Source organism: Primulina huaijiensis, chromosome 3 (assembly GCF_012295235.1).
Source record: "Primulina huaijiensis isolate GDHJ02 chromosome 3, ASM1229523v2, whole genome shotgun sequence".
Classification (NCBI taxonomy): Eukaryota; Viridiplantae; Streptophyta; class Magnoliopsida; order Lamiales; family Gesneriaceae; genus Primulina; species Primulina huaijiensis.
The window spans coordinates 21,704,000-21,718,101 of NC_133308.1; the positions used below are offsets into that span (position 1 = coordinate 21,704,000).

The 14,102-nt window shown below is 34.3% G+C and overlaps 2 protein-coding genes across 5 annotated transcripts; both read left to right on the forward strand.

The window, feature by feature from the left end:
• The first annotated feature begins 1,081 nt into the window (after positions 1-1,081).
• Positions 1,082-8,197, forward strand: LOC140973715 (alanine--tRNA ligase, chloroplastic/mitochondrial). 4 transcript variants are annotated; one of them, XM_073436712.1, is made up of 13 exons: positions 1,082-1,250; positions 1,985-2,095; positions 2,186-2,391; positions 2,944-3,122; positions 3,760-3,838; positions 4,057-4,191; positions 4,392-4,541; positions 4,825-4,935; positions 5,033-5,950; positions 6,069-6,341; positions 6,484-6,693; positions 7,030-7,187; positions 7,648-8,197. In XM_073436712.1, the coding sequence occupies exons 1-13, from the start codon at positions 1,160-1,162 to the stop codon at positions 7,982-7,984; spliced, it is 2,958 nt and encodes a 985-aa protein (XP_073292813.1). In that variant the 5' UTR covers positions 1,082-1,159; the 3' UTR covers positions 7,985-8,197. The 4 variants fall into 4 exon arrangements, with proteins under 4 accessions (XP_073292813.1, XP_073292814.1, XP_073292816.1 ...); XM_073436713.1 differs by having other exon boundaries at positions 2,192-2,391; XM_073436715.1 differs by lacking the exons at positions 1,082-1,250; positions 1,985-2,095 and having other exon boundaries at positions 2,215-2,391; positions 2,944-3,009.
• A 3,616-nt stretch (positions 8,198-11,813) lies between these two features.
• LOC140972241 (NAC domain-containing protein 6-like) lies at positions 11,814-12,942 on the forward strand. The gene is made up of 2 exons (XM_073434689.1): positions 11,814-12,305; positions 12,416-12,942. The coding sequence occupies exons 1-2, from the start codon at positions 11,877-11,879 to the stop codon at positions 12,695-12,697; spliced, it is 711 nt and encodes a 236-aa protein (XP_073290790.1). The 5' UTR covers positions 11,814-11,876; the 3' UTR covers positions 12,698-12,942.
• Positions 12,943-14,102: the final 1,160 nt, after the last annotated feature.

Sequence of the window (14,102 nt, forward strand, 5' to 3'; positions counted from 1 at the left end):
ATTTTTAAGATTTAGTTACTCCATATTACGATAATATTGCGGCAGATTCTTTAATGTTGAGTGACGATGATTGAAATATTTTGAGTAAGTGTGTTTCTTTGTTAGAATTTTTCAAAGAAACAACCAATTTTTTGTTGGCATTAACTACCCTACTTAAATCATGTTTCTAATTTTTCTTTTCAATATGTTTTATAAGTTTATTTAATATCGTGATGATGTTGTTATGAATGCTTTTGTTTGAAATATGAAAAATAAAATTTTAAAATATTGAGAGAATATTCCAATTGTGCATTACTTAACAACATTAATTGATCATAGTCAAAGTCAAGATTGGTTCGACATATTTTTTGAATTTCTGCTAAATTTCTTTGAAATAATGTTGACGATCAAAAGAAGTCAATCATGCATTCATTCCAAAAATTGTTTGGTTTGTATGCTAGTGAATAATGTGAGCCGATTGCACAGCTGGAAGAAAGGTTGACAGAGAAAAAAAATGGAGCACTCAACTTCTTTCAAAGTTTAAAACGACAAAAATTCAAAGGAAAATCGACGATAAGAACAATTTACAATGAGTTCCAAATTTATCTAAGACGATATGTTGAGACTACATAGAATTTTTATGTTCTTGATTGGTAGAAAGTAAATTCTCAAATTTATCCAGTATTAACAAAAATTGCAAGAGATGTCCTAACCGTTCAAAGTTCAAGTGTTGTTTCTGAATAGCATTTTCAGTATGTTGAATAATCATTAGTGAACAAAGAACTAATTTAAAGCCAAAAATACTTAGTATGCTAACATGTCTACAAGATTGGTTTGAAGCAAAAAAAAAAAGACAAGAATAGAACAGCTAGAACGATCGACGAATTTCAAAACTCAAGCTCCTACGAAGATCCAAAGTATTCAAAATATATTTTAATAAATTGTGATAAATTTTAGATGTTCAATTATAAAAATCAATGTTTAAGTTACTGCATTTTTATTTATATGATTAGTCAGTATTATTTTCACTCAAAATACTAAATAAAAAATTGTCTATTAATGAAAGTATTAAAAGACCCTTAAATCTTGTCATAAAGTAATTGTCAAGAGGTAAGTTTGGATTCTGTGGCATAAAAGGCTTATCCCCTGCCACTCTTCTTTCCAACTTCCACGACGGTAGATGGGAAGCTTGACGCTGCCCTTCTCTCTGCGAACCAGATATGGCAGTAGCCCATTACACGCTTCGACGCTTCACTCTCTCCTCGACGCTGGTAACCTCCTCTTCTTTCGCTAAAACCTCTCTACTAGTGTTCGTATCATTCTGTGTTACTATTTTAGCTTTAGTTAAGTGGATATTGAGTTTGTTACGAGGTAAAGATTATGAATCTAGTTTTGCTCCGTTTGTAGCTTCAATTAAAATTTTTCAGGATCCTCTGCTGAATTATATTGAAACCAAATGCTTTGGTGCTGATTCCGTCAGTTTATCCCATTTCTTGTATCGTTATTCATTACTATAGTTGATTTGGAATAAAAGGTCTAGCTTTCATCTAAGATTGATTTTGTTATTCGCCGGGGGAACCGTTGGTCATTTATGACCAAGTGAGAGATTGAGATATTTTTATGAACATGAAAACCAAGTGAGAGTCCGTTATGAACTTGTCACCAAAACATCAAGCATGACATAAGCCATTTGGGATCGATCGGTTTTAATTTCAGAGAAATCACATTGGAGTGTGTCACTGACCTCAGGTCCGTAAGGCTTGGATTGCTTCCTCTTTAATTTTCCCACTCCACTAATGTTTTGAAATTGAAGAAAGATAGTAAGTAAAGTAATGGACTGACTTTGGGTGAAAAATAGCTTGAAGACAGATCAAATTCCGGCAAATGGCCTTACTGATTGTGGAAACAAGTAAAATATGGTGTGACAGGACTTAATATCTATTTTCCAATTTTGTCAATCTTCTTTCCTAGCGTGGTATGCAGTGATGGAATGATCCAAATGCAGGCTATAGGAACTATAGAGGCTTCATTATACCAATTCCAGCTTCAATTGTTCCCTATAATTTGAGCTATTGGAATTCTCATGTGAAAGGATCTAAACTATTAACTGTAAGAGGTAAAGTTCTGATTAAAGTTATCGGCTTAAACTAATTTCTTTTTTCGTTTTTTTTGGTGAGTGAGAATGTGAACAACATTTTCATTTCAGCTGCAGCACAACCCTTGACTGAGGTTGTGGAAGATAAACACACGAATCTTTTGCCAAGTGGTGACTCTATTCGTAGAAGGTTTCTTGAATTTTATGCTGCCAGAGGTCACAAAGTTCTTCCAAGTGCTTCTCTTGTCCCAGAAGATCCCACAGTTCTGTTAACAATTGCTGGAATGCTTCAGTTCAAGCCTATTTTCCTCGGGAAGGTGCATTATTTGTCACATGAGTTCTAATGTGTGGGTCCAGGAGTGCTAATTGATTGAAGGAAAAACTCTTTAGTAGCATATCAAAGAAGAACTTAATTGATGAACTTAGTTAATGCAGACCTTATTTCTGTGTAGTATAGTTCATACTCCTCTTCTCAAAGGAAAAAATAATAATGAGAAACGTTTTAGATGATTGATGTCATCGATGAAGCTATCCAGAAATTTTTCTGGCTTTTATATCTTTACAGCATAATAATGGTTAGAGAATGTTCCATTTGTTTAATCCCCTGGCATTGGTGCCACTATTAGTCTACCGTCTCATGATTTGCTGTTATCTGGTTCTGAATTACTTGCATAGTATAATCCTCTCTTCACTTCATATCTATTCACTCCAAGAAATTGGGTCTATATTTTCCCTGTTTTTTTGTTTTTAAGATGATTATGGTTATAATCTACAATCTTTATGGGTTGTGCTTACTATTGCAGAAAATCCTAATAATTTATGCATTTGGTACTTCACATTTTGAATTGATTTTGTCTATTTTTTGTTAGGTTCCAAGAGAAGTGCCTCGCGCTGCAACGTCTCAAAGATGTATACGTACGAATGATATTGAGAATGTAGGTCGAACATCTCGACATCAAACATTCTTTGAGATGCTTGGAAATTTTAGTTTTGGGGATTACTTTAAACAAGATGCCATAAAATGGGCATGGGAGCTTTCTACGTTAGAGTATGTATCAACCTGATCAAAGTATCCTAAATTCTGTGAAATCCCTAGTTTATTGAGGAATGAGTTGTATGATGAGGTTTCTATGGGCACTGCTTGAAGCCAAAAGACCAGTGTTCATGCTTTGTCAACAAAATCCTTTTGACTCTTCTTGATGTCAGATCAAAATTATAAATTTGTCGCTCTCTTGAATTTTTGTTTTTAGCCATCATTATGTTGAGTCAGCAATGGTCCATACTTCTCTTTTATTTGACTGCCAAAACTTCTACCCAATGATTTCACCGCCAGTGAAAATATACAGAGTCACAAACCCGCTATGGATTTTGAATGATTAAGGTTCTCCACATGCATATTCTAGTTCTCCTTTCCTTTACTTTTACAAGAATCTCGTCATTATTCAAGCATTTTGACTCCTATTGGATAAGCATTTTACGCTTTACGATTGTTTTGTATTGTATCTTCCTCCTCTTTGCCCTGCTTGTTTTTTGTTTCTCATGACTGTAATACATTGCTGACATTTGTTTCTTTGACCAGAAAATTATGCAGATTTCTCTTTAAGCAACTGTCTTTTTATAACTGTTTATCGATTAACCTCCTCTTAGCTTTACTAACATGCTCATGTTATTTATGTTTTGTGTAGGTTTGGATTACCTGCTGATAGATTATGGATTAGTGTATATGAAAAAGATGATGAAACATTTGCTATATGGCAGAATGAGGTAAAGAAGTTAGACTCACATTATTTTCCTTCCTAATATTCACATCTTGTTTTATGTTTTATGTCCAACCATTCCACTCACTGCAATCAAGCAATATGAATATGACTGTCTTAACTTGTCATGATAGAAATTGTGGCTCTTACTTTCCAGATAGACTGAAGATTTGGTGACAAGGACATATTTATAACTAATTAGTTTGCTGATGTTATCGCTCTCAGATTGGCATCCCTGCAAACCGCATAAAAAGACTTGGTGAAGATGACAACTTCTGGACCAGTGGAGTTACTGGGCCCTGTGGCCCTTGCTCTGAAATTTATTATGATTTTCATCCCGAGAGAGGACATTCAGATGTCGTAAGTATTGGATTTACGCCAGGGGAATTATTAATTTTCTGTGTTGTTTGATCAGGATTTCTTGTTTATTCCACGGTAGTGGACCTCTTTTTACTTAGTCTTGATACTTCATGCTTTTGTTCAAAATTTAATTTTGTCCTACCTCTAATGCATACGGCTTCTAATTTATTACTGTATATTTTGTGTTGGTTGAATATCAGGATCTTGGAGATGATTCTAGGTTTATTGAGTTCTACAACCTTGTTTTCATGCAATACAACAAAAAGGATGACGGCTCACTCGAGCCCTTGAAACAGAAGAATATAGATACTGGTCTAGGGTTAGAGCGTATGGCTCGCATTCTTCAACAGGTTGGTGCTACTTTTTGCAAAGTGAGTTCTGGATAATATTGAATGCATTAGGACTTAGGAGATATGTGAGTGGGACATAATCTTGTTATGGTCATTAAAATAAAATTGATATGATATGGCTCCTAAATTGCTAATGCTTATCTTCATCGAAAATAAATTTAATTTGGCTCCCCAAAAAAAGAGTATCATGGGGTACAAATTATTTTGCTCGTGTAGATTGTTTGCTGATAAGGCATCTTATTCACTTGTGAACTTGCTGAACTCCACTTCTTTTTCTTCGCAGGTCCCCAACAATTATGAAACCGACTTAATTTTTCCTATAATAGAGAAGGCCTCGAAGTTAGCAAATGTTTCATATACACTTGCGGATGAGTCTTCAAAGACAAACCTTAAAGTAAGTCAATGGAATTTCATGCTAATACTTCTCTTGAACTGAAATGGCAATTTCCTAATTTTGGAATTACTTTTCCAAAATATTTTATCTTATTCAGATAATAGGAGATCACATGCGTGCAACAGTTTATTTGATATCAGATGGAGTTTTCCCATCCAATGTTGGCAGAGGCTACGTGGTTCGACGTCTCATCAGAAGGGCTGTTAGAACTGGCAGGCTACTTGGTATAAAAGGTGATGGCATGGGAAATCATGAAGGAGCATTTCTGCCTATATTGGCAAACGAGGTTATAAAGTTAAGCTTCACCATAGATCCAGAATTAAAGACTAGAGCTTCACGCATTCTCGAGGAATTGAAAAGGGAGGAACTTCGCTTTGTGTTAACACTCGAGAGAGGAGAAAGACTTCTGGGACAAATGTTGGCTGATGCATTGTCCTTTTCTCAGATAAATGGAACTGTACCTTGTTTATCTGGTAAGGATGCATTTCTTCTATATGATACATATGGATTTCCAGTGGAAATAACGAAGGAAGTCGCTGGTGAGCATGGTGTTGGTATAGATATGGATAGTTTTGATTCAGAAATGGAGAACCAAAGACGACAATCTCAGGCTGCGCATAATACAGTCAAACTTTCAGTTGAAGATGGAACTGAGCTAGCAGAAAACATTTCAGACACCGAATTTGTTGGTTATAACACTTTGTTAGCTAATGCGGTGGTTGAGGGTCTGTTAGTTGATGGAAAGCCTGTGGGGCAAGTTTCTAAAGGAAGTGAAGTTGAAGTTATACTTGACAAAACCCCATTTTATGCCGAATCAGGGGGTCAAATTGGGGACAGTGGATTTCTGTATGTTACTGAGCCTGGACACTTGGGAGAAGCTGTTGTAGAGATAAAAGATGTCCAAAAATCCCTTGGGAACATATTTGTTCACAAAGGAACTGTCACTGAAGGTGTTATTGGTGTTGGCATTGAAGTAGAAGCTGCAGTGGATGCAAACCATAGGCAACGTGCAAAGGTGTGAGCCTTTACACTCATCTATCATTTGTTAAATACCTTATTTTTGCTGCTCATGCTTTTTTTACGCATATTGTCCATCTAGCGATAAATGCAACTTTATCTTGTTGTATTTCCAGGCCCATCATACAGCCACACATTTACTCCAAGCAGCACTAAGGAAAGTAATTGGTCAGGAAACAGCTCAAGCGGGTTCATTGGTGGCTTTTGACCGCCTCCGGTTTGACTTCAGTTTCAATCGACCTCTTCGTGAACACGAGCTCATCGAGATAGAACAACTGATCAACCAGTGGATTGGAGATGCGACACTTCTTGAAACAAAAGTGATGCCATTGACTGAAGCGAAGAGGGCTGGAGCAATAGCTATGTTTGGTGAAAAATATGGAGAACAGGTATATTCTTATTCATCTTTTTCCTATATATGCTAACTTTAAAATGGTGATTATGCTTATCATCGGTCTCTTTTTGGGAATGCAACTATGTGCATATATTTATAGGAGATTGGGAGTAAATCAGTTGTCGTTTTGTTCATAGGTACGTGTTGTTGAGGTTCCTGGTGTATCCATGGAACTATGTGGTGGTACTCATGTCGACAACACTTGTGAGATTCGTGGATTCAAGATAATATCTGAACAAGGAATTGCTTCTGGAATCAGACGCATTGAAGCCGTTGCTGGTGAAGCCTTTATCGAGTATGTCAGCACCAGAGATAACTACATGAAGCAGCTATGCTCCACTCTCAAGGTATGCCATACATGGACTCTTAAAATCAACAATTGGTCTACTTTGTAATCAAGTTTCATAGCATCTTTTATTTCTTTACGTGTTACATTTATTTGTTTTGTGTTTTCTTTTGCATTATAGAATTGTTCCATACCATTTTTCTTTATTTACGTTCTGAAAAATGTTATCCTTCTCAAAAACTAAAGAATTGAGGTTTTTGCTATGCATGGGTTCTACTTCAGATAGTTTTGCGAAAATTATATGCTTGAATTTGACTCGTCTCTTGATCTGTAACTGTGATCATCTTATTATCTTTACATTTTGAAGTATAATCATTAAAAGTTGCTCTGCATGAAGGTGAATGCGGAAGATGTCACAGTTAGGGTGAACAATCTTTTGAAAGATTTGCGAGAGGCAAGGAATGAAGTCTCAGCTGCACGTGCAAAAGCAGCGATGTACAAAGCATCAAGTCTTGTTAATAAGGCGTTCACTGTAGGATCATCATTAGATATAAGGTAAATGTGTCGTTCCATGGTATTGTTATTAATCTTTATATACAACCATATCCCAATTACAAAAATCAATTACACTATCTCCTCCCAGTCTGTTGAATAGGTAAACCTGCCTCTCCTATTTGTTCAAAGCAGGGGCGGAACCAGAATTACGAGTCTAAGGGACTAAATTTTGTGAAAAAAAAAATATTGCTTAAATATCGATGGCACAAGATAGATCATATATTATGCTAGCCTGTTAATATCTTAATATTTGTGTGTTCTTTTTTCAAAATTTTTGAATGCAACACTAGCTAATAATCATTAAAAAAACACGTGTTAATTGTTCAGAATTTTAAAACATCAGTAATATATGATATAGTTTTTAAATTTTATTTTATTTTAATATAACTCTATAGTATCAAAAACAAAATATTGATTCATTGTAATTCCAATACCCAACAAATTAGTACTTTTCGTGCAGGGTGCTAGTTGAGAGCTTGGATGATACTGATGGTGATGCATTGAAGATTGCTGCTGAGTATTTAGCAGATGCTCTACAAGATCCTGCAGTTGTTGTTTTGGGTTCATGTCCAGATGGAAAACGAGTGAGTTTAGTTGCTGCTTTTACTCCGGGGGTAGTTAGTCTTGGGATTCATGCAGGGAAGTTTATAGGGCCTATTGCCAAGCTATGTGGTGGAAGAGGGGGTGGCCGGCCTAATTTTGCCCAGGCTGGTGGAAGTGAGCCTGAGAACTTGCTGGTTGCCCTCGAAAAAGCTCGGGAAGAGCTGGTTTCACTTCTTGCTGAAAAAACAACCTGAAAATATCATAATCAATGGGAAAAAGAGTTGACTCTTGTTCTCTAAGTTGCTACACAGCATACCTCTTTTACTAGATTTCTCCATTCAAACCTTCTGTCACACAAATGTTTCAAGGCACTATCCCAGTGCAAACTAATACACACTATCATTCTGTGGCCATTTTCGACATAATCAGAGGTTAGGACGTGTGAATATATAATATTGATTTTTATACAGGTAGATTTATTATGAAAGTAAACGTAACTCTCCGAAAGATCCATCATTAATTTGTGTGTTGATTCATATACATGTGGCATTCTTGTGATTAGGCTGCCTACCAGTCCTCCAGTAAATCAAAACTCGTTACATGGTATGGTGGGATGATGCAATGGATTTGTTTGCTTTGTTGTAAATGAAACTTAAAAATACTCTGTTTAACCCAAAAACCAGAATCCTAAGGACGCTACCCTATTCTAGTTGTAAATTGAATGCTACTATGAAAGGATTTGGCTTATGACCTCATAATATGTTTGTTTAATCTTTGATTTCCGTGTACAATTTGATAGAGTCGTCAATTTGAGTTCGGTCTGTCGGGCTGAGTCACTGAGCCAACCCACTATTAAAAAAAAAGTGGATTAGATCATGATTTCTAGCAAACCATCTGAAGATATGTCAAAACGAGTTGGTCTCTTTTGGCTATGGATTGGGCTTGGTTTGGGTGGATTAGCCTACCATTTATTTTATTAAAAAAAACTAAAATCTATTACTGTTCTGTAACTACTACTATATATCTATATTATATTATTTGCTAGAAATTATTTTTCTTGTTTACTGTGCATTCCAAATTTGATTATAACTTTGTTTTGGGCTTCAGTTTTATTTTGACGAAGTATTGACGTGATATCAATAAATGTCGATATGGTGTTCGAAATTACCGATATATTAGGGCATCCACAATGGTAGATATAATACAAGCCAAGTCATCCAAATATCCTCTCCATCTAAAAATTCACCACTGCACATCATTGATTTGTGTGCCACAACAATACCCGGTTACAAATTTGTAACCAGGTATTGCAATTTTTTTTTTAATTTCTTCAAGCCAGCGTGAGTTTCACGATGGCTTGAGACGCGTGCGTGCATTGCACTCGCGCGTCAGACACCTGCAGTGGACAATTAAATTGAAACAAAACATTGGTCGACCAATTGTTTTGGTCGACCAACAAAACAAACATTGTTGGTCGACCATTTGACCTGACCAATTGTTTTGGTCGACCAAAACAAACATTGGTCGACCCAATGTGCCAAAACTTGGGAAGTTTTTTCTGTACAACTTTCTTTCTGATCGATAGTTTTTTTTTTTTTTGCACAACTTTCTTTTCTCTTATCAATTAAGAACGTTGGGTAACGTTCAAATTTTAGTCTATAAATACATAAGTTTTTAAGAAATTAAAATTCATATTTTCAACATCCTACATACATATTTATCTCACAAAAAAATATTACTTACAAAAAATTTTTGGAATGGATAATAGTTCCAATAATTTTTTTAGTGATCTTTTGAGCTCTCCAAATATCGACGGAAATTCAAGTGGAGAAAATTCTAGAATTCATCCGAGTGTCCAACATCCTCCATTTCCATTTCTTACACAGCAACCACAGAGTTTTATATAGTTCGTTATAAATTTTTTAATTTTATTAATATTTATTTTTTTACAAATTAGTTTTTCAAAAATAATCGTTATAAACTTTCTAGTTTTATATTTCAATAAAAATATAATACTAAATAATAGATGAAAGTAATTAAAGTGGTGAAATTATTTTATTTAAATGAAAATAAAATATTAATTAAAGTGACAGTGAGACTTATAAATATTTGTTTTGGTTGGTGTGATATTTGATTGTGAAATATGAGATATTTGAGTAGAGAAATATTTGAGTGATGATGTGGATTATGGGATCCACAAATATTTGAAAGAAATATCCTTCTTATTGTGGATGGCCTTACTAGAAAGTGTTGACGTCGTGCTGAAAATTGCTGACATATTCAGTACTACGTTAACAACTAAGCCAAAACACCCAAAAATAAAAAATTAACATACCAAAATCAAAATTTAACAAATCAATGGAATAAAACCCAGAGTTTTACGAGTTAATGGACCAAAATTGGTTTTCCATATTTACTACGTCATTAAACTTGAGACTCTTATATTAATTCAAGGAAATAAAAATCTGTTATCGTTTATCTGGATCTGATGCAAATTCAAACTTACTATGTTGGAATGGCCACATTCTTTATTCAAGGGGGAAAAAAGGCCAAAATCGTTTCAACATAATCCATATAATAATTTATTTTAATTAATTTTAAAATGTGTACACAATAAAATTGTACGAGTTAATGAAGTTATATCGCTATTAGAACTTCGAAAAACTTGTGATTGCTTTGCAAATGATTCTTAAATATATGTCGGAATGGATGGTTGAGAATTGTTAGTCAGCATAATTTTGTAGTGAGAATTTTTAAGATATTTGCAAAGAAAAGTTCTAGAGTAGTCTGCTCTCTGGAATATTTTAGAATATCCCACATACCCTTTTTATAAATAAATATTTTACTTATTCATAAAAAGAATACAGTAAAATAAAAGTTTAACACAACCGTACAACTTTATTATATTGTAATCTAACTGTAGATGGAATTAGAGTCCAAGTTTATTAATTTTGATAGGTTAATTGAAGAATTTTACTAAAATAATCATAATTATTAATTATTTTTTTAATGAAAATATAGTTTAGCACTTTATTATATTTCTATAAGCGTAATATGCTTCTCCACTGAATTTGGGAGGAAATTTCGAAGAAATTAAAGCCAAGTTTTTCTCCCAAAATGAGGAAAGTGGGACTTCAAATCAACCATATTTACGTATTGGCGTGTGCCGACAAGAAATAATAAAATGTTAAAAATTTCAATCCGTTATCTTATTTTTGAGTCCGTCACATAGAACTTGTCCAATGTAATTTATTTAATCAGCGCGATTTATAGACTACTGTGTTAACCATTTGTGTTCATCCATAACACACCAAAAGTAGTGAATGTGGTTCTCATATAGAACATAAATAATTGTTTCAATTGATAAAAAAATAAACAAATAATTGATTCAAGCTCGTGACAAGATGATCATATGAAATTAGTTATATATGTGAATGTTTTATTTAATTAATCACAGTTTTTTATACATAAAATGAAAATAGTTATCGACCTATTTAATTATGTAAAATGGCAGTCAAGAAATGGGTCAACCTCTTGGTTGTCGTCTTCGGAGAAGACTTTCCAAGTCTCGTAAGTTTTTGTCCTCGAGTTCTTCTTTCACTTTCATTAATTACAAATTAATTTGCTTATAATAACCATGCGACGCGTTCGTGTTATTTAATGTTTTTTTAATAAAGATAATTGAATTTTGTTCTATGTAATAAAAAAGGTAGGCTGGTGACAGAATGAAGCCGGTCCGATTAATGTTTTTGGTTATCACTTTCCATAAATTCCTTTGCTTTTGAATACTATTACTGCTTTGATTCTTTATACAAAACTCAACAAAATATTGGACCTATGAGACCAACTAATGGAGATCGAGTACTGTTTCGAATTCAAACTTTCAATGGGTACGGTGAATATTTTTTTTCTAGACGATCGATGCTAAAGTTGAATCGAGATTCAAGATTTAGACCCTCTACAAAAATCCCATTTGATTTGACAGAGGTTACTAGTATGACTATGGATTCATTTCTTGAATGTAAGTTTTGTCTACACCAGACAATTACAGAAGACTAATTCAAATATATATACATGTCTCTCTCTATAAATAAGCGAGTTTTTAATTTCATCGACCATCAATATTTCACTTTGATCTAATTTTCTATGGATGAATGGAGTATATGTGAGCTTGAGTTGCCTGGATTCCGGTTTCATCCAACTGAAGAGGAGCTCCTCAGTTTCTATCTCAGAAGTGTGATATTTGGCAAGAATGTAGATATAATCGGTTTTCTAAATATTTACAACTATGATCCCGACGAGCTTCCGGGCTTGGCAAGAATTGGGGAGCGAGAATGGTACTTTTTCGTGCAGAGGGACAGAAAGCATGGGAGTGGAGGGAGGCCAAGCAGGGTTACCGAAAAGGGGTACTGGAAAGCCACTGGGTCGGACCGCAGGATACTGAGCTTGTCCAATCCTAAGAAGGTGTTGGGTTTTCGGAAAACGCTGGTGTTCTATCAAGGCAGAGCGCCACATGGAACAAAGACCGACTGGGTGATGAACGAGTATCGATTACCGGATTCTTGCTCCCATAGGGTACGTATCACGTATGTATTAGCTTATATAAACTTCAAATCTTGATCATTAGTCCTTTTTCTTCTCCGAATATTCCTCTGTTAAATTGGCTAATGATCACGGGCATGCAGGATATAGTGGTGTGTAAAATATACAGGAAGGCAACCTCCCTCAAGGAGTTTGAACACAGGGCTGCCATGGAAGAAGAACTCAAGGCCCCGACAATGGATTACGTCTCATTTTCCGAGGACACCGACACAACACTTGTGGAGGAGAGTGGTCGATGGAGGAGTAGTACCGGCGCAAGTCTCGTAGAGGATTTAGCGGAGCTCCAAGTGCCTAACCGCGACATGGATTGGAACCAAGATTCATTCTGGACACAATTCAGCCCCACTTTCTTACCATTATGCTGATTGAATCAATATAATATATATCATCATAAAATGTACAATATCCTCCTTGTTTTGGTATTTCTAGTTGATGACAAACTGGGACACCACAAGCATTTCGAGTAAGAAAACTATAGAAAATACGGGTTTGGAAGGAGGATTTCTTTGAATTTATCCACGCACTACCCAAAGTATTCATCCAATAATCGAAAATGGGTCACGTGTGTTAGTTCAACATGCTGCTTAATTCATTTTATCTTTGTAGCCATTGGATCAACAATTGAAGTAATACCCTAAATCTGGAAAATCGAGTATGGTTAATATATCTACATAAAAAGTCTAACATCCTCAACAGCTGTGTTGCATGTGGATGGACATAATTAAAATGGTTTTTTCAATCTTGAAATTCCAAAAATTATAAATTAGGAGCATACAGGTTTCAGTAATTCTATGGTTTTATATTTCGACAAGTAAAACCTGGTTTTATCTTACGATGTACGCGTATAGGTTTTTTTTTTCCCTCGGGGTTTACATCGTCTCGAACTTGAGATGTATCCACTTTTGAGACACGTGATAACACTAAGATCAAGAAATAAGTGACGCTGTATTGTATATAGAGATTTAATGCTCCATTATGCTAAAAATATGGTCGTATCGAGTAATTTTTCGAAATAGACTTTCTTAAATGCCTTGATTAAGGCCCAATGGCAGATTTTATGATGCCAAAATGTTTTTTTAGTTAATTAATTTAATACTCTCTAGATATTTTTGGGAGACTTGTTTTTAAATCTTGAACAACATAGTTAAATGTGTGTTTAGTCTCTGTCAGACTGAAACTTTCTCTGCAATCTCTGATTCAAACAAAAAATGTTTTAAAAAAAAATTTTGTACTCCCTGGGCCTACAATTATTTTTCGGATTAAATTTGAAACAAAATATCAAAAATCTATAACATACATATGATATTGTATAACAAATTATTTTAGATCCGATACAAAAGATAACATTTTGAATATAAAATTGAAGCAACTATATTAATATCAATACTTTCTACAATTGTTTGTGTTTTTTCAAATATCATGTATAAGTATTTCATCTAAACGATTTTTTTATTAAATATCATATATTAGTACCATATTTTTAATGTTTTCTATCAATTTTCATCCGAAAAAACCATGTCATTAATAAAAAAAAATGTTATACGTGTTTGAGTATTAAAAATCATATTGTAGTGTCAGATCTAAAAATACTCAAATACCGTATATCAATACCAGATGTTTAATATTTTGTATCAAATTTGCATCCGAAAAAATATGTGTTATTAATTTCAAAATTTGTTATGCATGTTTGGGTACTATGATTTAGTGTCAGATCTGAAACGTTTAGTACTCAAATATCATATAGTAATAGAAGTTTTTTAAAAGTTTTGT